Source organism: Schistocerca cancellata, chromosome 5 (genome assembly GCF_023864275.1).
Source record: "Schistocerca cancellata isolate TAMUIC-IGC-003103 chromosome 5, iqSchCanc2.1, whole genome shotgun sequence".
Lineage (NCBI taxonomy): Eukaryota > Metazoa > Arthropoda > Insecta > Orthoptera > Acrididae > Schistocerca > Schistocerca cancellata.
In genome coordinates this window covers 502013665-502038097 of record NC_064630.1, presented here as the reverse complement: position 1 = coordinate 502038097, position 24433 = coordinate 502013665, and the positions used below count along the sequence as shown (strand labels likewise).

Below are 24433 nucleotides of genomic sequence, written 5' to 3'. Positions count from 1 at the left end.
ATAATATGGCGTAGTCTCTGAATGAAATTACCCGAAACCTCTGACAACGTGTTTGGCGGAATGGCTTCACATGCAGATAAGATGTACTGCTTCAGCTGTTCAATTGTTTCTGGATTCTGGCGGTACACCTGGTCTTTCAAGTGTCCCCACAGAAAGAAGTCACAGGGGTTCATGTCTGGCGAATAGGGAGGCCAATCCACGCCGCCTCCTGTATGTTTCGGATAGCCCAAAGCAATCACACGATCATCGAAATATTCATTCAGGAAATTAAAGACGTCGGCCATGCGATGTGGCTGGGCACCATCTTGCATAAACCATGAGGTGTTTGCAGTGTCGTCTAAGGCAGTTTGTACTGCCACAAATTCACGAAGAATGTCCAGATAGTGTGATGCAGTAATCGTTTCGGATCTGAAAAATGGGCCAATGATTCCTTTGGAAGAAATGGCAGCCCAGACCAGTACTTTTTGAGGATGAAGGGACAAGGGGACTGCAACATGGGGCTTTTCGGTTCCCCATATGCGCCAGTTCTGTTTATTGATGAAGCCGTCCAGGTAAAAATAAGCTTTGTCAGTAAACCAAATGCTGCCCACATGCATATCGCCGTCATCAATCCTGTGCACTATATCGTTAGCGAATGCCACTCGTGCAGCAATAGTAGCAGCGCTGAGGGGTTGCCGCGTTTGAATTTTGTATGGATAGAGGTGTAAACTCTGGTGCATGAGACGATACGTGGACGTTGGCATCATTTGGACCGCAGCTGCAACACGGCGAACGGAAACCTGAGGCCGCTCTTGGATCACCTGCTGCACTAGCTGCGCGTTGCCCTCTGTGGTTGCTGTACGCGGTCCCCCTACCTTTCCAGCACGTTCATCCGTCACGTTCCCAGTCCGTTGAAATTTTTCAAACAGATCCTTTATTGTATCGCTTTTCAGTCCTTTGGTTACATTAAACCTCCGTTGAAAACTTCGTCTTGTTGCAACAACACTGTATTCTAGGCAGTGGAATTCCAACACCAGAAAAATCCTCTGTTCTAAGGAATAAACCATGTTGTCCACAGCACACTTGCACGTTGTGAACAGCACACACTTACAGCAGAAAGACGACGTACAGAATGGCGCACCCACAGACTGCATTGTCTTCTATATCTTTCACATCACTTGCAGCGCCATCTGTTGTTGAAAATTGTAACTACTGTAATATCGAAAGTTTGTCCGCCTGAAAATGTACTGTTGTCCCAAGCATATTGCAACAAACGGTGTATTTCTACTCGCTGCTCGTTTAGTTTTTATTGCCGTTTAAAATATACCGGTCATTTTTGAAACACCCTGTAGGTGGAAGAAATAAACAAACATAGCCAAAATAACATGGGAAGATGGTGTCTCAAATGAAGCAGGAAATATTATGCAGCAGAAGAAGAGATGGGTGAACTCTTGTATCCTAGCCCAATATCAGCTCAGACTGTGACTTGGACATCCATATTGACACAGCATAATCTCTGACATACACTAGTCTGTGGTAGGAGCTGCTTACTATGCACCACAACTTGCACTAGGAGTCACTCACAACCTCAACTATAGTGAATGGCCATTCTCTAGGGATCAGCATCAGCCATGCAAAATTACTTCAGATCATCAACCAGCTGGTAACATTGCCTAAACTGATTGAGTAAACTTCCTGTTGCTTGTAGACTTTGATACATAAGAGACTACTAAATTGGAGGACTCTGCTATTTTGTATGACAACTTGGATTTGGATCGCTTGGACATACTGGTGAACTATCATGTTCTGTTTCTGGTTCTTGTGGACTCCAACTCTTCATGGACAGGATGTTGTTGTTGTGGTCTTCAGTCATGAGACTGGTTTGATGCAGCTCTCCATGCTCCTCTATCCTGTGCAAGCTTCTTCATCTCCCAGTACTTACTGCAACCTACATCCTTATGAATCTGCTTAGTGTAGTCACCTCTTGGTCTCCCTCGACGATTTTTACCTTCCACGCTGCCCGCCAATGCTAAAATTGTGATCCCTTGATGCCTCAGAACATGTCCTACTAACCGGTCCCTTCTTCTTGTCAAGTTGTGCCACAAACTCCTCTTCTCTCCAGTTCTATTCAATACCTCCTCATTAGTTATGTGATCTACCCATCTAATCTTCAGCTTTCTTCTGTAGCACCACATTTCAAAAGCTTCTATACTCTTCTTGTCCAAACTATTTATCTTCCATGTTTCACTTCCATAGATGGCTACACTCCATACAAATACTTTCAGAAATGACTTCCTGACACTTGAATCTATACTTGATGTTAACAAATTTCTCTTCTACAGAAACGCTATCGTTGCCATTGCCAGTCTACATTTTATATCCTCTCTACTTCAACCATCCTCAGTTATTTTGCTCCCCAAATAGCAAAAGTCATGTAATACTTTAAGTGTCTAATTTCCTAACCTAATTCCCTCAGCATCACCCGACTTAATTCGATTACATTCCATTGTCCTCGTTTTGCTTTTGTTGATGTTCATCTTATATCCTCCTTTCAAGACACTGTCCATTCCGTTCAACTGCCCTTCCAAGTCCTTTGCTGTCTCTGACAGAATTACAATGTCATCGGTGAACCTCAAAGTTTTTATTTCTTCTCCATGGATTTTAATACCTACTCCAAATTTATCTTTTTCTTTTGTTTCCTTTTAAACAACAATGTACAGGATACAAACTATTTATTTGTTGTCCTGTGACTGTATTCAACAACTTTAGTGCCTAATACCTCAGTGGCAACATGGACTCTAGTCAGTATGTTGACTGTACTTGATCCCTGAACTCTAAATGCAACACTCAATGCTGCCATGGACTCAAAATTCTTGAAATTGTGGCAGCTGCAGCAACAGTCTGAGCAACATTCACAGTGACAAGCTACATAACAAGCTACCTTAGAGCAGGTTGCCCCTCCAGTGCAGTGCCTGCCTATCATTCCAGCCTTCAAACCTGAAGAAGGGGACTGGGACAGCTTCCATCACATACTATTCCTGCACTCTCAATCAGCTAATATCAAAGGTGTTGTTATTCACTGCATTTTTTTTCCAGCAAATAATCCTAATTTTCCCTCTGTTCTTCATAAATTACATTCTCTTGCAGATTCTGAGACACTAGCTTTTGCAGATATTTGTTACCTCTTGTCATCCTACTATGAACAAAAGCATCACATGGTCGCTGATAGGCTTAAATTTTTTTCAGTGTCACAAGATATCTTCAAAAACTTACATATCTTGGGTGGCAGACTGAAAAGGTTTGCTCCAAAAGTATCACATTACAAGTGATAATATTGTCTGTACACAATTATGTGCGGTATCTTTAGCCTTTGATGTCATAAATCGTTACATTCCCGAAAAGGATTTTTCATTACAAATCTTGAGATTGGACAACCCCACACTAGATGAAGTTATTGCAATCACTAAACCTTACAAAATCTTCATGTCAGCATGTTTGTGCAAAGAACACGCCGTGTGCTCTGTGTCTAAAGCATTTCCACTAGTGTAAAACTGATTGGGATCATAAATCAGATCAGCCTTCAAACAATAATTCCTGTCAATGCCTGTTGTCATGTCACTGGAATTCAGAATGTTCGTCAATGGAAAGTGATACAGCCCAGCATGCTATTAACAGAAACTCTTATGCATGCAGAGCGCATATTTCAGTGTGAACTTCAGTTCCTGCACACGAGCAACCCAGGATTTCCCAGTTTTCTGTCATTGTTTCAATAGGCATTCTCATTTCCAGTCTCCTTCACAGAATGAAGATAGTGGTCATTGTGAGAAAATCAAACATACAGTGTTTATCGCATCACACACCAGTGGCCGCTGCAGTCTTAGTTGCTGCAGTCCCAGTCATCACTGCCACAGCCAGCTTACTCTCAGCAGAAATGGTACCAAACACTACAGCATAAACATGTCAACAAATTGTTCACACAGTTCAGCCTCTTCACATAAAGGAAAAAGCAGATATTCTATCACCTCATTAAAAGGCCTCCCTATACAATTTCAGCTTGATGTGGGAGTCACTGTCTTGTTAATCAATGAACTTACTTCAAAAAACTTTGGACATCATCCATTAAACTTACTGCACAGTGTCTCCATTATTATAGCGAACAAAATTTTCTGCCCCAGAATGTCTGTGAACTGGATGCAATGTGCAAAAATGTCTCACACTGTCTCTCTTTACTGGATGCTGTGTTTAGCCACAAACAGAAATTTTTGACTTAGATGCCTATCAGGTCGTGTGTGACAAATTTTCTTCTCTCTTTGATGCTGGCCTGCAGGGTCATATTTAGGACCTGTATACCACAAGGCTGCAACTGTCATGTGGGTTCTGCCAGGAAAAATTTTGTGGTAAGTAACCCACAAAAATAGCATTTTTGAGCAATTTTCAAATTAAAAAGCTCATAATACAGCATTTAAGGTTTCTTATTTAACTGTATAAAACTTTGCTACAAAATGTCTGCTTTAATGAACTTATATGTTTAAAAAATGAAAGGCATTTTCATTTAGCACTTTTGCTTTTCAATTGTTCTTCCTTTTTATGGCAATTGGTTCTGGTTTTATGGTGGTTCATAATAAAAGATAATACAGAATATGCAAAACAGCATTATTACAGTGACAACTTGACTTTATTAATTGCTGTTATCAGGGACAGAGTCATCTTTGGTGTGTGTGTGTGTGTGTGTGTGTGTGTGTGTGTGTGTGTGTGTGAGAGAGAGAGAGAGAGAGAGAGAGAGAGAGAGAAATTGGTGATACCTACAAACCCACCCACAGCTCATTACTTGTTTCTTTAGGTCTGGCACTACCTATGTTGTGCACTACAGTGGTTGTGCAGAGGTAGCTGTTGTGGTTACAGAGATATGCCAACACATCGTGGTCGCCAGGATGTCTTCTGTCTTTTTCACATTAATATATTTTTCAAGGAAAAAATTTGGGATTGTTCTATACTGTTCTGAAGCTTTTATGAATATTCTCAAATGCTAGAAAATGGCAGTTCAAATCTGCCTTCAGCCTCCAGATTTTGGTTTTTCACAATTTCCCTAAATCAACACATGCAAATGTTGGGATGGTTGATGTGAAAGGCATGGCTGATTTCCTTCCCAATCCTTAGCAAAAAGAATCTGAGCTTTCACTCCAACTGTCATAACCTTATTGTCAATGTCATGTTGAACACTAATCCTAATTTTGAGAAAAAAAACTATGAAATGGTACATGTTGCACTGATTCACACTTCTGCAAAATTGTCATGTCCAGTGTGTTATACAATGTATGCTCATTGTAGCCAGCTCATCAAATAAGTTTATCCACTTACTCGGAGAAACTACATAAATAAAGAATGCTTCTGTGAGCAAACAATTTTAGCAACAAAAAGTGATGTAGTTCAATAAACAAAACAACAAATACGGAATATGATGCTGGGGTAAAAAGCTTTATATCCATTGACGCAATGATGGACCAAGATGAAGGCATCAACTTCCCCAAAGAATTTCTAAATTTCCTCAATGACCCTGCTACGCCCTTACAAGAAACTCAGTAAACCATACCATAGAGTTGGAAAAATTAACTGTAAAAAAAAAAAAAAAATAAGGCAAGTCAGTATTCATACCACAAATTCCACTCATTTCAATTAATGTATCAATTCAGCTTAAAAGGCTCCAATTTCTGATAGGTTAGCATACAATACGACTATCAATAAATCACAAGGGCACCCATATTGTATGACTATCATTAAAGCACAAGGGTACGCAATCCAGTGTTGCAGAGTGAATTTATGAGAATCACATTTGTAGCATGGACAACTACATGCAGCATGTCTGTGTGTTGGACAGCCACAAAACACATTCCTTTTGGCAACCAAAAGAAAAACACCAAATATAGCTTATTAAAATATATTTTGAATAAGTTAAAGATGATTAATTGCACTTTTTTTGATTCAGGAAGTAAATGGAACTGCAAAGGCCAAATGAAGCATGTCCTTCACAGCACGTATGTTATTTAAATAACACTTTTGATTATCTCATTTTTGTTTTGTTTTTTTCCTGCTAAAATGCTCACAGTGGTTGCATGACATTTATGATGTCATGAGTCAGTATGCTATCTTGTCAGACTCTATGTGTTTCACGACACTTACACATTTCCTGCATTCTCTTAATAATGAATAAAGTTGCCCGAAAATTGTTTTCTGCAACTTTAAGAGCTCAAGAATCTGATATTTTATTTATTTCATGGCTGTAATTTTCAGCAACTGTAGTATGTACTCTTTTCACAATAAAATTCAGTTGTCAGTTGCAAATATACTTCTATTGTGTTTTACCAGTTCTCACAAACTAATTTATAATCTTGAGAAGCCTACAAAATTAGCGAGATTATTGTAGGCTTCTGTAGGTGACAAATTACATTGTCAAAACTGGTAAATCATAATATAAATATATTTGCACCTAATGACTGAATTTTATTGTGATAGGAATCTGATATATCAAATCCTGAGTGCCAACAAAATGGCATCTGAATGGTTTTGTCACAAAAGAATCCTGACAGACCTGAATAACACATTTTTAGAAAGAGCAGCCACCACTGGTAGCAACAATGGTTCTGATCCAGCTGGCCATCGATTCTAACTGAGCTTGGATGAAAGATACAGTTATGTCATTTCATGCTGCTTCAACCCTAAGCCAGAAATCATCAATCATAATGGCTGATGAATGGTGGCATGCTAGTCTCTTCGCATTCCATTACCAGATGCTTTCAATGGGTAAGAAGTCTGGTGAGCATGCTGGGCAGGGCAAGAGCCAGACACCTTCTGTATCAAGTTACACCAGGCCAGCATAAGCAGCATGTGGTCTTGTGTTATCTTGTTGAAACGTAGCATCAAAGAACCTCAAAGCTAGGGCACAGCCACCAGCCTCTACATACTGAGAAGATAAAGTGTGCAGTCCAAATTAAAGACTATGTGAAGCAGAGAAGTTTGTGTTGTGTATCCTACTGCACCTCATACCATAATGCCAAGTACTGGGCTTTTGTGATGTTGAGGAATATAATCTGGCAACATCCATTCTCCTCAGAGCCTCCACAGATATGTATGTTTGTCATGATGCTGCATGAAGAACAGTGACGTGTTGATGTTGGGAGCACCACTCCCAGCACACCTCCCTCTGCTGCTGTGTCAAGGGAAGCTGCAACAGTGATTATTATGCTGAAAGTCCCTATGCTCCAGACATCATATCACTGTCTATGTGGATGCCTGTCTTTCTGCAGACAGGCCCATTTCCTGACTCAAGGTATGTGATGTGGCCATACCATCCTCCATATCCCAGTAAACAACCTGACTGCCTGATACTACATTGCAGTACCTGTGCTTTTTCAAAGTAAAATGTAATGTTCCTTCGGACATGCATGCAAGCATGTCTAAAGTAACAGGCATTGCAACAACTACTGGCATTATGAAATAAATTAAATGTATTCACAGTTACGACTATGGACAACCATCAGTTGTATAATGGAATGACAACAGTGAAAATGTGTGCCACATCGAGTCTTGAACTCAGGTTTCCGTTTATTGCAAGCGGTCACATTAACATTAGGCTATCCAAGGAAGGCTCATGCTCAGATCCAAACTTCCATATGCTGTCAACTATGTGTCAACAACCTGTATTTGTACATCCACATGTATATTCCTGTCAGGGGAGACATTTTAACTGAAAGCTAAGTGGGCAGATAAATACGATATTGCAGTGCCTGTGTTTTTCCAAAGTATGACAGCCTTCGGGCACGCACTGTTGTGCAAACAGGCACTGCTATGCCTACAGCCATTAAGAAGTGCCTGAAATGCCATCACAGTTGCAAATATGCTATATAATGGAATGATACCAAGGAAAATTTGTGCTGGACCAAGGCTCGAACCAGGATTTACCACTTATTGTGGATGGTTGCCTTACCACTAAGCTTCCTGAGCATCAAACTTCCACATGTTGTGCTTGCATATTCTAAGGAACAGTGTATCATACTTCACTGCAATATTGTATTTATCTGCTGAAACTGGGCAACTGACTTACAATTAAGATGCCTCCCCTGGACGGGAATGTGCATAATGGATGTACGAGTACAGGTTGTTGACACGTGGCCGATGACATATGGAAGTTTGGGTCTGGCCATGAGAATGCTCAGATAGCCTAATGATAAGGCAACTGCTTGTGATAAGTGGGAAAGTCGGGTTTGAGCCCTGGTCCGGCATAAATTTTCACTGTCGTCATTACATTATGCAACTGATTGTTGTCCATATCCACAACTTCAAGCACATTTCATACATTTCATAATGGCTGTAATCACCCCAGTGCCTGCTCCTTGGACATGCATTCGTGTCTTATGGAACATTGCATTTTACTTTGGAAAAACACAGGCAGTGCAATACCGTATTTATCTGCCGATACCGAGCAAGTAATCATCAATTAAAATATCTGCCTTGTATGAGAATATATATAAAAAATGTATAAGTACAGGTTGTTGACACATTGGAGATGACATATGGAAGCTTGGGTCTGGCCATGAGTTAGTGCTTGTGTAGCCTACCTGTAAGGTGACCATTCTAAATAAATACAAAATCAGGGTTCGAGTCCTGATCCAACACAAATTTTAACTGTCATCATTTCATTCTACAGCTGATGGATGTCCACATTTGCAACTGTGAATACATTTCCTTTATTTGTTTGTCCTATTGGACACTAGTCATATGGGGCTACTGAGATCCTGCAAGGCAGTGATGCCCATTAATGATAGTTGTATGATACTAGTCAACACATGCAACAATATTGTTGAACAATAGACCAAAGCCTTGACATGCCACAATGCAACCGCTGTCAAATTCTGGCACATTCTGGTAGCCATTTCTCTTTCTTACGTGACACATAACACAACTGCATCACAAACAAATAACATTGAGATGTAATTTCTGATTTAGAAATTCACTGCATAATCTTACCTTATACACAAAATATAGCTGCCATCACTCCTATCTACTTTCTGCAGTCACACTGAGATGTTAATCCTTTGAGTATCCAAAAATGTATTACTTCTAATGCCATTTGATGTTCACTGCATACCACCTTCATGATGTTGCAATTTTAATGGTCAGCCATGTACAAGTTGCTCTTTAATGGACAGAAATCTGTCTCACATTCATCCATCCACTTCCACATACTGTTTTCTTTATCAAATAGTTCAACACATAGCTGTTCTGTATTTCTATCCCAATAAATCTTCTATAGAAATTGAAAATCGGTGCAACCATCTTTGACAATTAGGTCTTGGAATATCACTGACTGCTCATAGTTACTCATCATCGGGTTTTATTCCTCAGTTTGCAATAGTGTAAACTTAAAATTTTGCATCTTGCCTTGTGAACTCTGTCTTATTAAAACTGACAGTAACACTTTCTTCTTGAAATCTTCAAAGTATCTGTTCTAGTGAAATTGTACACACTTGCCACATCACAGTAGTTATCAATATATCATCTACATACATTATAATTTTACTCCTTGTCTTGGTTATAGAAGATTTTAGCTTGGTTGAACTTCTGCAGTAATTCATCTAATGATGTGTGTGCAGTCTGTTGACATCCTGAGGTGTCGGACATTCTGCACAATATCAGCATCATTCTTGCATGTTGCCTGAGACTGCAGTTGTGTGTGTGTGTGTGTGTGTGTGTGTGTGTGTGTGTGTGTGTGTGTGTGTGTGTGTGTGTGAGAGAGAGAGAGAGAGAGAGAGAGAGAGAGAGAGAGAGAGAGAGAAATTGGTGATACCTACAAACCCACCCACAGCTCATTACTTGTTTCTTTAGGTCTGGCACTACCTATGTTGTGCACTACAGTGGTTGTGCAGAGGTAGCTGTTGTGGTTACAGAGATATGCCAACACATCGTGGTCGCCAGGATGTCTTCTGTCTTTTTCACATTAATATATTTTTCAAGGAAAAAATTTGTATTTTGAAATGTGATTCATTATCTTCATCAGGCAGCAATGAAGATAACATGTCACACTATTGAAATATCATGCAAGAATGACACTGATATCTCGCAGAACACCCGACACATCAAGATGTCACTTCATCTACATCTACATCTACATCTACATGAGTACTCTGCGATTCACATTTAAGTGCTTGGCCGAGGGTTCATCGAACCACAATCATACTATCTCTCTACCATTCCACTCCCGAACAGTGCACGGGAAAAACGAACACCTAAACCTTTCTGTTCGAGCTCTGATTTCTCTTATTTTATTTTGATGATCATTCCTACCTATGTAGGTTGGGCTCAACAAAATATTCTCGCATTCGGAAGAGAAAGTTGGTGACTGAAATTTCGTAAATAGATCTCGCCACGATGAAAAACTTCTTTGCTTTAATGACTTCCATCCCAACTCACGTATCATATCTGCCACACTCTCTCCCCTATTACATGATAATACAAAACGAGCTGCCCTTTTTTGCACCCTTTCGATGTCCTCCGTCAATCCCACCTGGTAAGAATCCCAGACCGCGCAGCAATATTCTAACAGAGGACAAACGAGTGTAGTGTAAGCTGTGTCTTTAGTGGACTTGTTGCATCTTCTAAGTGTCCTGCCAATGAAACGCAACCTTTGGCTCGCCTTCCCCACAATATTATCTATGTGGTCTTTCCAACTGAAGTTGTTCATGATTTTAACACCCAGGTACTTAGTTGAAGACAGCCTTGAGAATTGTACTATTTATCGACTAATTGAATTCAAATGGATTTCATTTGAAACTCATGTGGATCACCTCACACTTTTCGTAATTTAGCGTCAACTGCCACCTGCCACACCATATAGCAATATTTTCTAAATCGCTTTGCAACTGATACTGGTCTTCGGATGACCTTACTAGACGGTAAATTACAGCATCATCTGCGAACAACCTAAGAGAACTGCTCAGATTGTCACCCAGGCCATTTATATAGATCAGGAACAGCAGGGGATCACCTGATATCACTTCAGTTTTACTCAATGATTTGCCGTCTATTACTACGAACTGCGACCTTCCTGACAGGAAATCACGAATCCAGTCGCACAACCAAGACGATACCACATAGGCCCGCAGCTTGATTAGAAGTCGCTTGTGAGGAATGGTGTCAAAAGCTTTCCGGAAATCCAGAAATACGGAATCAACCTGAGATCCCCTGTTGATAATGGCCATTACTTCGTGCGAATAAAGAGCTAGCTGCATTGCACAAGAATGATGTTTTCTGAAACCATGCCGATTACGTTATCAATAGATAGGTGTCTCATAATGTTTGAATACAGTATATGTTCCAAAACCCCACTGCAAACTGACGTCAATGATATAGGTCTGTAGTTCGATGGGTTACTCCTACTACCCTTCTTAAACACTGGTGCAACCTGTGCAATTTTCCAATCTGAAGGTACAGATCTATCGGTGAGCGAGCTGTTGTATATGATTGCTAAGTAGGGAGCTATTGTATCAGCGTAATCTGAAAGGAACCTAATCGGTATACAATCTGGACCTGAAGACTTGCCCGTATCAAGCGATTTGAGTTGCTTCGCAACCCCTAAGGTATCTACTTCTAAGAAACTCATGCTAGCAGCTGTTCGTGTTTCAAATTCTGGAATATTCCATTCGTCTTCCCTGGTGAAGGAATTTCGGAAAACTGCGCTTTAGCGGCACAGTCGTCGGTGACAGTACCATCGGCACTGCGCAGTGAAGGTATTGACTGCGTCTTGCCGCTTGTGTACTTTACTCGGATCTTCTACCAAATTTCGAGACAATGTTTCGTTGTGGAACCTATTAAAGGCATCTCACATTGAAGTCCGTGCCGAATTTCGCGCATCTGTAAATTTTAGCCAATCTTCGGGATTTCGTGTTCTTCTGAACTTTGCATGCTTTTTCCATTGCCTCTGCAACAGCGTTCGGACCTGTTTTGTGTACCATGGGGGATCAGTTCCATCTCTTACCAATTTATGAGGTATGAATCTCTCAATTGCTGTTGCTACTATATCTTTGAATTTGAGCCACATCTCGTCTACATTTGCATAGTTAGTTCTGAAGGAATGGAGATTGTCGCTTAGGAAGGCTTCTAGTGAAACTTTATCCGCTTTTTTAAATAAAATTATTTTGTGTTTGTTTCTGGTGGATTTGGAAGAAACGGTATTGAGCCTAGCTACAACGACCTTGTGATCACTAATCCCTGTATCAGTCATGATGCTCTCTATTAGCTCTGGATTGTTTGTGGCTAAGAGGTCAAGTGTGTTTTCACAACCATTTACAATTCACATGGGTTCGTGGACTAACTGCTTGAAATAATTTTTGGAGAAAGCATTTAGGACAATCTCGGAAGATGTTTTCTGCCTACCACCAGTTTTGAACAAGTATTTTTGCTAACATATCGAGGGAAGGCTGAAGTCCCCACCAACTGTAACCGTATGAGTGGGGTATTTATTTGTTACGAGACTCAAATTTTCTCTGAACTGTTCAGCAACTATTTCATCGAAGTCTGGGGGTCGGTAGAAGGAGCCAATTATTAACTTAGTTCGGCTGTTAAGTATAACCTCCACCCATACCAATTCGTACTATCTACTTCGACTTCACTACAAGATAAACCACTACTGACAGACACAAACACTCCACCACCAATTCTGCCTAATCTATCTTTCCTGAACACCGTCTGAGACTTTGTAAAAATTTCTGCAGAACTTATTTCAGGCTTTAGCCAGCTTTCTGTACCTATAACGATGTCAGCTTCTGTGCTTTCTATTAGTGCTTGTAGCTCAGGGGATTTCCCAGCACAACTACAACAATTTACAACTACAATTCTGACTGTTCCTTGATCCAAGCACATTCTGTACTTGCCAAGCACCCTTTGAGATTGCAGCCCTCCGTACTTTCCCAAGGCCTTCTAATCTAAAAAACCACCCAGTCCATGCCACACAGCCTCCGCTATCCGTGTAGCCGCCAGCTGAATGTAGTGAACTCCTGATCTATTCAGCGGAACCCAAAACCCCACCACCCTATGGCGCAAGTCAAGGAATCTGCAACCAACATGGTCACAAAACCATCTGAGCCTCTGATTCACACCCTCCACCCGGCTCTGCACCAAAGGTCCACAGTCGGTTCTGTCAACAATGCTGCAGATGGTGAGCTCTGCCTTCATCTCGTAAGCAAGACCGGCAGCCTTCACCAAATCAGATAGCCGCTGGAATCCAGAGAGAATTTCCTCAGATCCAAAGTGACACATGTCATTAGTGCCGACATGTGCCCCCACCTGCAGCTGGCTGCACCCTGTGCTCTTCATGGCATCCGGAAGGACCCTTTGCACATCAGGAATGACTCCACCTGGAATGCACACGGAGTGCACACTGGATTTCTTCCCCTCCTTAGCCACCATATCCCTAAGGGGCCCCATTACGCGCCTAACATTGGAGCTCCCAACTACCAATAAGCCCACCCTCTGCGATTGCCCGGACCTTGAAGGCTGAGAATGATCCTCTGAAACAGGGCAGGCAGCTGCATTGGCTCAGCCTAGTGTTTCTGACTGATCTCTTTCAGGCTCAAAGATTTGGTTTGCATTGAGGGCACTGAGAACCAACCTTACATCACCATTTTTCTTGTCTACTGAATTTAAAGGATTATAGTGTTGACTGTGTCCTCATTCAACAGTTTTTTGATAACATGCACTGTTTCTCATTCTCCACAATGAACTTCTTTGCCTGTAGTACAGGGTATTGTTTTGTGTAATGTGGCTTACAATGTTTAATCTTAGTTTTGTATAGTGGGTCTTTTATCACAGCTGGTTTCTTTGAGAAAACATTTTCAGATAAACAATCCACACATCTTGTTCACCATTTCTGACTCCATTCTTTCATTTTCTTTATAATCACTTCCTCTTTGTCTTGCTCCAGTAGAGATTCACACCAACCTGGTTCATGAAGTATTCAACACTTAAATTCAAAAATACATGATTCCTTCAACACAGTCACCGGACAACAAGTCAATACTTTGTATCCTCTCCATGCTGAATCAACGTCCACTAGAGCCAAAAACAGAACAAGACAGTTAACCAGAATGTCAAAGGGATCAAAAGCCTAATCATCACAGCCAATAGCAAAGTCTGCCAATGTAGTAATCCAGTGTGTATTCAAGTCAGCAGAAAAATGGCAGGTTTTTTATTTAGTATGCTAGTTTGAAACATGACTTGGGAGTCCATTTGCATCAATCAGAAGAAATTGAGGAAGTATAGAGAGTCAGGACCACTGGCTTTGTCAGTAGTTCTTTAACGTATGGAAAAGAAAATGCCCTGTGACTGAAAGAAATTTGATTGTATTATTTGCATTCAAATAATTTTATGTTTATCTGGCTGGAAGAAAAACAGAAGTAATGGTAGACCACCAAGAATTATTGTTTATAATGACTACAACATTGTGACAGAGCAGAGTTGTTGTTTTGTTGAACAGTGGTTTGATCCAGCAAGGTCAAGCATTCTAAATAAATGAATGATCTGCTTTATTATAATAAAACTTGATCTACAAATTTGAGTTGCAAATTTTGTGTATAGTGGGAAGTGAGTTCACAATACCAGAGTCTCTTTTTAAAATGGCACTACATGATGGCAATGAATATGTTGCAAACTCCAATGCAGGTATGATGCCATGAGAAAGGTAGATGGAAGAAGAAAACAGACCATTTCATCCTCATGTTGGTTGTTAATATATCCCTTTCTGTGATTTCTTCCATTTGTCTTTTGAAGCAAACTTCTTAGGTTTTCATGAGTATAGGACAAATTAAAGGACACCAATTTGAAATGTAACACAAATGTTTCTATTTCTCTGTACAAATACTGAAGATCTCACATACATTTTTTATAAAGTTTATTATGGTAAAATTTGATCAACCCGTTATGTATGTAATTCAGATAGCTGACTAAACAGCACAAATATTTCAGTCCTGACACACTCAACACACTTTCATGTGCAAATTTTTTTGTATAAAGCAGAATATACCTAACACAGAAATGGAACGTGAATTTTAAGACTTCTGTATCTACACCTATATTCTGCAAACCACCATGAAATGTATAGGGAGGGTACGTCCTTTTATATCAGTTGTTAGGGTTACTTCCCATTCCAGTCTTGTATGGAATGCAGGAAGAATGATTGTCTAAATTGCTGTGTGAATATTGTAATTATTCAAATCTGGTCCTCCTGATCCCTATGTGAATGATACATAACAGGTTGTAGTATGTTCCTAGAGTCATCTTTTAAACGCAGTTCTTGAAACTTTGTTAGTAGACTTTTCTGGGACAGTTTACATTTGTCTTCACAAGTCTACCAGTTCAGCTTCTTCAGTATCTCTGTTACAGAATGCAGAAAGAAAGCTTATACAGTACTACTGTATTACAGTATACCTGTTACTGATGTCTATACCAGGTCACTGCTTTTTAACACAAAGACTGTAGAGCCCTGACAATGTTGTTTCATAAAAGTGTTGTTGTCTCATTAAACAACGGTTTGATCCAGCAAGGTATAGCATTCCAAATAAATGAACAATCTGCTTTATTATCTGCCAATTTATGCAGCCTTATAGCATTTTAAGTGACAACTTGATGTTGAACATGAGACAAGTGAGAAAGACAAATTATTTGTGTGTGAAATATTGTTGCATTTCAAACGTGCTAAAACATAAATTTATGAAGCCTTATGAAACAATGGTAATAAGGATAATATGTGGGATGACTGGATGAAAGTGAATGGGCAAATGAAAAAAAGGCAAAGGTGACGGAAATGAAGAAATTAATGAGATAATGTGGGAACAGTTTATAAGTGTGTGGGCAATGTTGCAGAGTGAGGCTCTGAAATTCACTAAAGGTCTAAAGCACCTACAATACTGCTGGACAGTGTCAAAGCTAGATACAACATCATGTGGAATGAAGTGCATGGGGAAGCTAAGGATGAGCAGGAAAATGTGGCAACAGAATGGAAGGCAATACTGCACAAGCTAATTGTGGATTATGACCCAAAAGACATGTTCAGTATTGATGAAAAATGACTGTTTCAGTGTACACTGCCTTCAAAATCCCTAGTAATTTGAGGTGAAAAGTGCTTTGGTCAAAAAATGTCCCAGGAAAGACCCCTATACTGCTGTGTCGAAACATGTTAGATGAAATGGTGAAGCCCATGATGATTTGAAAGGCAGCAAAATCCTGTTGTTTCAAAAATATAGATGTCAGTACGCTCCCAGTCACATGGCAAGCAATAAAAAGACATGAATGGTGAGTGGTCTTATTGAGGACACTTATTCCTAGACAATGAGACCTGACACCTGAAAGTCAAGTTAATAAATGTGAAACCAGGTTCAATCAGTCTTGCACAACACAAGGACCAAGGGATTATTTATACATTCAAGACCTATTAAAGGCAAATATTGATGCTGTATTTTATTCTTAGTGTTGAAGAAATGAAAAGTGTTTTTGCTTTTGCATAGTCAGTTTCTGTTTTGCATGTAGTGAATTTGATTGGCTTGGCAGTAAGTGAAATAAAGCCCAAAACTGTCACTAAGTGTTTCAACAAAGAGAGGTTTGGAGGTGATGAACAACATGCTTCTCCACTCTTCGAAGCTCAAGAAAAGAAACAGTAATTGCTGAATTAATTCAAATCCAAAACATTTCATGTAGTCCATATGACTACATCTGAAAAATCTGAAGTGATGATTTTCTATCAATTTATTCAAGTTTTACTTTGGCAACAGATCTGATAGAAATCTCCAATACAAAAGGAAACAAAGGAGGAGAAGTGGAACAAAATGATGTCTCTAGAAAAAATTAATCCACCTAAAGAAGCTATTGCATGCATAAATGATGATATGCAATTTGTGGCACACACAAATTCTCTCAAGCTGTTAGAACTATTGTACAGTGAAAAAAGTTGTGTACAAAAATAAATAAATTGAAAAGGAAATTTAAACAGCTTTCCCCTCTTGATAAGTGGCAGAAAAAGTGAAATGTTAAGTAGACAAACAAAGGAATAATATGTATGTACAACAATACATGAATTTAAAGTTACAGTAGAAATACACACATGGTAAATTATGTATTAATTAATGTAATACTCTATAGTGTTCCACTATACAGTAGACAGAAACTGAACACCTAGTGTACAGGAGTAAAAATACATAAATATGAGCATAATCACAAATTTAAACTTTTGTGCATATTGATTGACAAATTGTATGTAGCCTAGTGCTGGAAACTTGTGTAATTTGGAAAACTATTTTTGTCCCATGCCATTCTGTTTCAACCAAGTTTTACTGTATTAGATTTCATAATGACATAAATATTTACATCTATGTGCTAACCAATAGTAAGTACACTTGTGTGGCAGTTACAATATTTCTACTTTAACAATTTCACTTTGCTTACAATGAAACTGGATGTACACTCATGTGGCAAAATGTGGGAACATGTAACGCACTCAAGACCATTGTCCAACATGATCATGTTGGTGGTCCAGGTGTTATGGTTTGGGGAGGCATAATCTTGCATGACTGCATTGATCTCACTATCTTTGAACATGGTACACTCAATGATCAACATTATTGTGACACTCCTTTCCCACGTGCAGCTTTTCAGGAGTGCACTCAGCTCTGACTTCATTTTTATGGATGACAATGTGCAAATGCCTTAAACAGAGCAGGTGCAGGAGTTCTCGGAAGAAGAGAATATTCAGTGATGGACTGGCCTGTCCAGTCCCTGATTTAAATCCCATCAAGCACATGTGAGATGTGTTGGGGAGACATATTGCAGCATACCCACATGTACCTTCCAGCAGCTGTGAATCATGCTGTTGGAGGAATGGAACATAAAACTACAAGAACTCCTTACCAGTCTTGTGGTCAGTGTGGGAACATATTGCAAGGCATGTATTGGCACCTGTGGTACACACACCCTTTTAAGAAACATATCCCATCTTTTGTAATGTCCAGGAGACAATCACGAATCCCAGTCACTTCAGTGCGATTGTTGACTTTGAATAAAAGAGCCATTTCTGTTCATCTCATTGTGTATTTCTTTCAGTTATGTTCTTTACTATATTGCAGCAGTATGAGCCAAATTTCTTTGAGCTATGTTACCTGGCAGTGAGAAGTTATGCAAAAGTTACATTTTAATTTTCTTCTATTTTTTTAAATTATGTGAAGACAATTTTGAAAACAAGTTCATATGGGGGTGTAAAAGTGCTGCATATGCTCACACTTAGCCAGGGTGGTGAACTACTACTTCTGTTATTGGCTTTATTTGAGCTACTATACAGTCAACATGATTTTGGGCATTGACATGGTGCAGAACGGCAGTGTGGGTTTGTAGGGTGAGGTGTGTAGTTGTATTGGAGGAAAGGAGTCCCTGAAGTGATTTCATAGAGTACAGTCAATATACACAAGAGACAAGGAATAAAGTCTTGACCCAAGAACTGAGGTGTCACAGACTGTTATGGAGAGATTGAGGTTTATTGGATTTAATTAATATTATCTGTGATTGTTTCATTCTTATAATAGTCATACAGTGATTATAGAACCAATTTGTTATACATCTTTTTATTCAGCACTCACAGTAAATCCTTGGCTGCATGTGGTAACAGGCTTAAAGATCTAAGTTCTTGACAAGTAGTTGTGTTGGTTTTCTTTTTGTGGGATACCAAGATTGTTTCCAAAATGTCATTAAGTCAATATCCCACTGTGTATATTTCCCTGCATATTCAAAATAGCTCTTCCTTTACTTTTACAACTAAGGATTATTCATACTTTTCTTGGCAGCTCATCATTTCCTGTGGCTCTCTCGTTTTTAACCCCCTTAAAAGCTGCCTCTAATTCATGCTTTAGAATTCTGTAGCTCTTCTCTTCATCCTTTGCTATACACTTTCTAGTTCCAGTTCAAGTTGTTCCGACTCCAGTCTTCTCCACCCCTCCTCCCCTCCCCTCCCCACTTCTCATGGCAATATAACCACTCAATGTATTTGTTCCACCTTTTTTACTTTGCAGGGGTTGTTCAGCACCCTTTCATGCTCAGTCTCTGTCTCCATAACACTCTCTTGTCCCTCCTCATACAGCAACCCAACTGTTCCTTTATACAGTACTGGTCATTAATGTCCATAAACCATGACTGTTAACCTGATACTTCAAATATGAACACGGACAAAAATTTATTTCTCCAAAAATATTATTATATATACTTAATATAATACAAACAGAAAAAATATATTTTACTTTCATCAAAGTACCCTCACTTAGACTGCCTCACAAGCTCAATTCATACGATCAATCAGTTTATGTAGGTATTGTGAGTCTATATGACTCAACATATCCTTAACGACATTCCAGATATTTCTTTCTTGTTGTGTGTACTTCCTGGACATGTCTGTCCACTTCATCCTAGACCATATCAGTAGGATTCCAATCACGGCTTTGAGATGGCCACACCATGTCTTTCAGCATCTTCTGTTTTTCCTATGATGCAATGTACTTCTTACAGAATGTGACCAATGTTTTAGGTCATTATCCTGGTATGTTATAATACTCAGGTATGCAGTGGTAGTGCTTCTGGCCCATATACCCTCCTATTTTCACAATGATGCCAAATCTATCTTCCACGAAACACCTCCAAACTGCTATAGAATCCCAATTGCATTTAACTAGAGGTAGAATGCACTGCTGCGACAGCCTTTCTCCTTTGGACTGCTGAACAAGCGTCCTCCTTCTGATATCAACAATCTTCAATTTCCATTCATCTGTGAATAACACTTTCTTCCACACTTCATGTGTCCCCTTACTATATTTCCTAGCCTGTTCAAGTCTCTCCATTTTATTTGTGGGCTTCATAAGGGATTTCTTTGCTGCCACACACAGCCAACATCAATCAGTCTGGTTTTTACTACTGCAATATATATGGTTTTCTTATTCATTTCTACTAATTCTGCATGAATTTGTCCTACTGTTTTGAAATTATTTCTCTTACCAGCAATTTCAATGAATTTTTCATCACTTTTAGTTGTTTAAAACACCATTATGGTTGCGGTAGGTCCTTATTGGTACCAGTTGTCTTCTGGCAGTGAAGATGTATTGCTTTCCCGTTATAGATACACCACATTGTTTTGCTATTTGGGGCATAGATAAACCTGATTGTCTGAATGTTACAACTGCAGCACAATTGTCTATGGACCTCCACTGTTGGAGCCATAATAGAGATATGTAAACTGTTAAACATCACTAAGCAACTGTAGTGTAGTAACCATATAGTCTGTATTGTACCAATTGCTTGGGGTACATTGTGGACACCACAGTAATACAGGGAACAAGAGGGCAATATGGAATAGGTATTACTTCACCACACAGGTGAACAAACATACCAGTTCAGGAAACTATTTTGCAGGTGTACAACACTCTTCTGGATAACACTGCACGTAGGTGAAAACAAACACATAAACCTGAAATGTTCATCAATGCTGTACTATTTCTTTGTTTACTGAACTATAGCTGTGGTATCATACAGTAATTACAAGGAATTAGATGTCAGTTATTAGTTTTATAGAAATTAATGAGTGGTAGTGTATGTTATGTCATATTCTCTCTGACTGTTGTCTGATGGCATTACATTTCTTCTCTACCAACATCTGTATGGTTTTACCTGGCTCTATTATGAATTTAACAATATAGGGAAAGTTGCTACTAACCATATAGCGGATATGCTGAGTCGCAGATAGACACAACAAAAAGATTTTCATACTTAAAGCTTTTGGCCAATGGCCTTTGCATTTGTGTGCGTGTGCGTGTGCGTGTGTGTGTGTGTGTGTGTGTGTGTGTGTGTGTGTGTGTGTGTGTGTGTCTACTGTTGACAAAGGCCATTGGCTGAAAGCTTTAAGTGTGAAAATCTTTTTGTTGTTCCTATCTGCAACTCAGCATCTCCACTATATGGTGAATAGCAATTTTCTTTCTCATAATATTGTTACATTCCATCATTTTCTATTATGAATTTATTATGTAAATCATTGTACATTCTTTGCCTTCTTTGTGTTCAGATTCTTCCATGTCCTCCCTTCCTCCATGTTATTGATCTTTTCATCTGCTATCCATATGTTTCCTTTTCTCTTTATTTCTAGCACTTGTTTTGCTGCCTCTTTTAAGTTATATTTGTTACCTGGCTTACTCTTCCTGAGTTATGCTATAAAATAATCTTCTTTTCCCCCTTTATTTCATATTTAAAAATTCAATATTTCTCTTTTCTTACCTTTCCAAACCTTCTTCTTTCTAACACTGTGTTCTCTGATGGCTAGATTATGATTTTTGCAGATATCTTCTAGTGGGTAACTGATATCATTTCTAATGCTATTTTTATTTATTGTTTGTGTTAATAAATAGTCAAATTGGTAACATTTGTCATTACGACTTGATTTACTGATGTATCTTCTTCTTTTATAGTGCTCACACAAGGTGTTTTCTACCATGACACTGTTCCTATGTTTTCTCTCTCTTGTTCCTTCTTCCAAGGCCAAAACTTCCAACATATCTGTCCTTCTCCTCTTGCCCACTATTGTTCAGCTGCAAAACGTCAGATTGTTTTGATGAATTTTTCATAAATGCAATGAAAACTGATGTAAATGTGAAAACCTATGAAGATAATGTGTTTCATATTGCCTACAGAAGACAAAAATTGAATTCATTTGGAACAGAATACACAGCACTGTAACCATCTATGTGTATGATATGATTGCACACTTATTGATTGTCAGTTGGTTGGTTGGTTGATTTGGGGAAGAGGACCAAACAGCAAGGTCACTGATCCCATCAGATTAGCGAAGGATGTGGAAGGAAGTCAGCCATGCCCTTTCTGAGGAACCATCCTGGCATTTGCCTGAAGTGATTTAGGGACATTACAAAAAACCTAAATCAGGATGGCTGGATGTGGGTTTGAACCATTGTCCTCCCAAATGTGAGTCCAGTGAGCTAACCACTGCACCACATCCCTCAGTCTGATTGATTGTAATTAATGTCCAGCCCTCTGAATAAATGTGTTTCTCAAATAGGCTTAAATATTCTGAAGTACACCAAGAAGGGGTTGTGTGAGATAAACAAAAGTTGGTAGGCATGTTTCTAAATCTGAAAAATTATGTTTATTGAAAGTTCACACCAATCACATAAGAGTGACACTAGCAGTGCCACTATGAGGATGTAAATCAGGTTTGTTTTAAATACGTGCTGTAGCGTTCATGAGCATTAGTCACCTTCGAGATTGTATGGGGTGAGCAGATGTTTGCTGATTTTATGATAATTGTTGAATGTTAGATAAAAACCTTCATGTTAAATAAAAAAAAGACACGCTATTAAAGTTAAATTAAATAGTTGGTCACATTATATTGGAGTAAAATTTATGGCCTTTTATAGTTGTTTTGTATCATCTATCAAACTAGCAACATTCTACATGGGAAAAAAATAAGATTGTCATTACCTTAAACTTATGTATCATCCCATATCGATTGAGGAGATCATACCCAAGATACTTGACAGGCATATTTGTGGCTGTCTCGCTAAGTGCAAACACATCAAATGACCACTCGTCCAGTGTCTGAAATGATACAAAAAGAGTTGGTGTGAATTTTATGTGACATGTGAATAATAATATATAAATATACTCAAAATGGTAAAAAACCATTAGTCTATTTGAAAATAGTAAATACATGGCATTTAAATATTTTGATGTTTCACAAAACTTGTAGTGCCTATTTTAATGACAAATGAAGAGCTACGTACACATACAGTGTGGAAGTTGTAGGGACAGCAACATAAAAATATAACAAGATCTTGAACATGTTTCATAGACTAAGGAAAAAAGGAAATGATTTTGGAAAGAACAAACAACACATAACAAACTACAAATTTCTTTTTGTAGGTTTGTTTAACAAGCACATCTGCATTACTAAGCAACTGTCCCACAACACAGTACCAGTTGCAAGTTACCTTTCTGACTGCTTCCAGGGGCAACAGAAATTTGGTTTTCAATATTTCATTTAATAATTGAATGAATTAAAAAATTTTAGATGCTGTCATAATCTACACATTAAAGAGAGGTATCTTATGTTAAAATTCCAACACAATAAGACAAATAGTACAGTTAGAAACTGGGCAGCATTTGTCTTGAGGCAGTGTGTCAATATCAGTGTTTGGCAATGAGAGCACTCAGCGACTTCAAACACACTTCACACATACTTTTAAATCTTTACAACCTTTCTCTTGCTGACAGCACCCACAAAATGATGAAAGGTAAAAAGTTTATTGCTTACTTTATTTTAGGTGTTCATGCAGTTAAACTTCAGCAGCAGACATTGTGTTTGATTTTTTCACTTCTTTATTATCAACCCTATACATAACACAGTTTGCAGACAGTATTCACATATACCACTGAATGTACCTGCAAAATTACGTAATTGTACAATAAACAATCCAGGGATAGTTCAGGAGATTTGATGTCATAAAACATTGAGGGGTGTGAAAAACTTGTCTTTGCTAAAAATGTAGTGCAAATTGCCTAGACAATATTTATCCAGTGTTTCATGATGAGAGCACTTAGCAACTTCCAAAGAACTTTAAGCATAATTTCAAATCTTTTCTAAACTTTTGCTCGCTTACAAACTTAGTGTCAAATATTTAACTCATTAACCCATTTGTTATGCACCCATGTTTGAAGCTGTTTTATACATGGAAATACAATTCCTTAAAGAATTATGGTTACTGGTGTTTCAGTAATCTAATTGATGATATGATTCCACAACTGGCTGTATTTGTAACCTTTATTTATGTTACTGCAGTTTAAGCTGTTAAGCCATTTTCAACACATAAGCTAGTGCAAACTATATGGTAACATCAATAAAAAACTAAGATGGCCTAATTTTAAATTATAAATGTCATAGAATACCAATGTTTGTCAGCATGATCATCAACATACTTTACATAGTGACTCTGAGAAACAATGACTAGTCAGAGAAACTTGGCAATCAACATTTAAAACTTGTGTCTTCTTTTTATATTTATGAGACTACATAATCTGAACAAGCCTATGTACTGATGGAACTTGCTTTAGTTCAAGTAAGTTTACATATTTATGAAATTGCCTAGCAAACGATGTAAGTATTTAAATTTCTGGTATGTAAATCGAGGCGTCTGAAAATGATCTAACAGCCATAACTGCAGAAACATCAATAACAATATTATGAGAAGGATAGTTGCTACTCACCAAATAGCACAGATGCCGAGTCACAGATAGGCACAACAAAAAGATTGTCACACAGTTTTGTTGTGCCTCTCTGCCACTCAACTATCCTTAGCAGTATGGTGAGGTAGCAACAATC

At 38.7% G+C, this 24433-nt stretch overlaps 1 protein-coding gene across 1 annotated transcript in view; it reads right to left on the bottom strand.

Moving 5' to 3' along the window:
* LOC126188632 (dual specificity calcium/calmodulin-dependent 3',5'-cyclic nucleotide phosphodiesterase 1-like) overlaps positions 1-24433 on the bottom strand; it is a 590211-nt gene that overhangs the window by 81176 nt on the left and 484602 nt on the right. The window contains exon 7 of the mRNA XM_049930233.1: positions 22537-22653. Coding sequence (XP_049786190.1) covers positions 22537-22653 — 117 coding nt within the window. The remainder of the gene's footprint in view (positions 1-22536; positions 22654-24433) is intronic.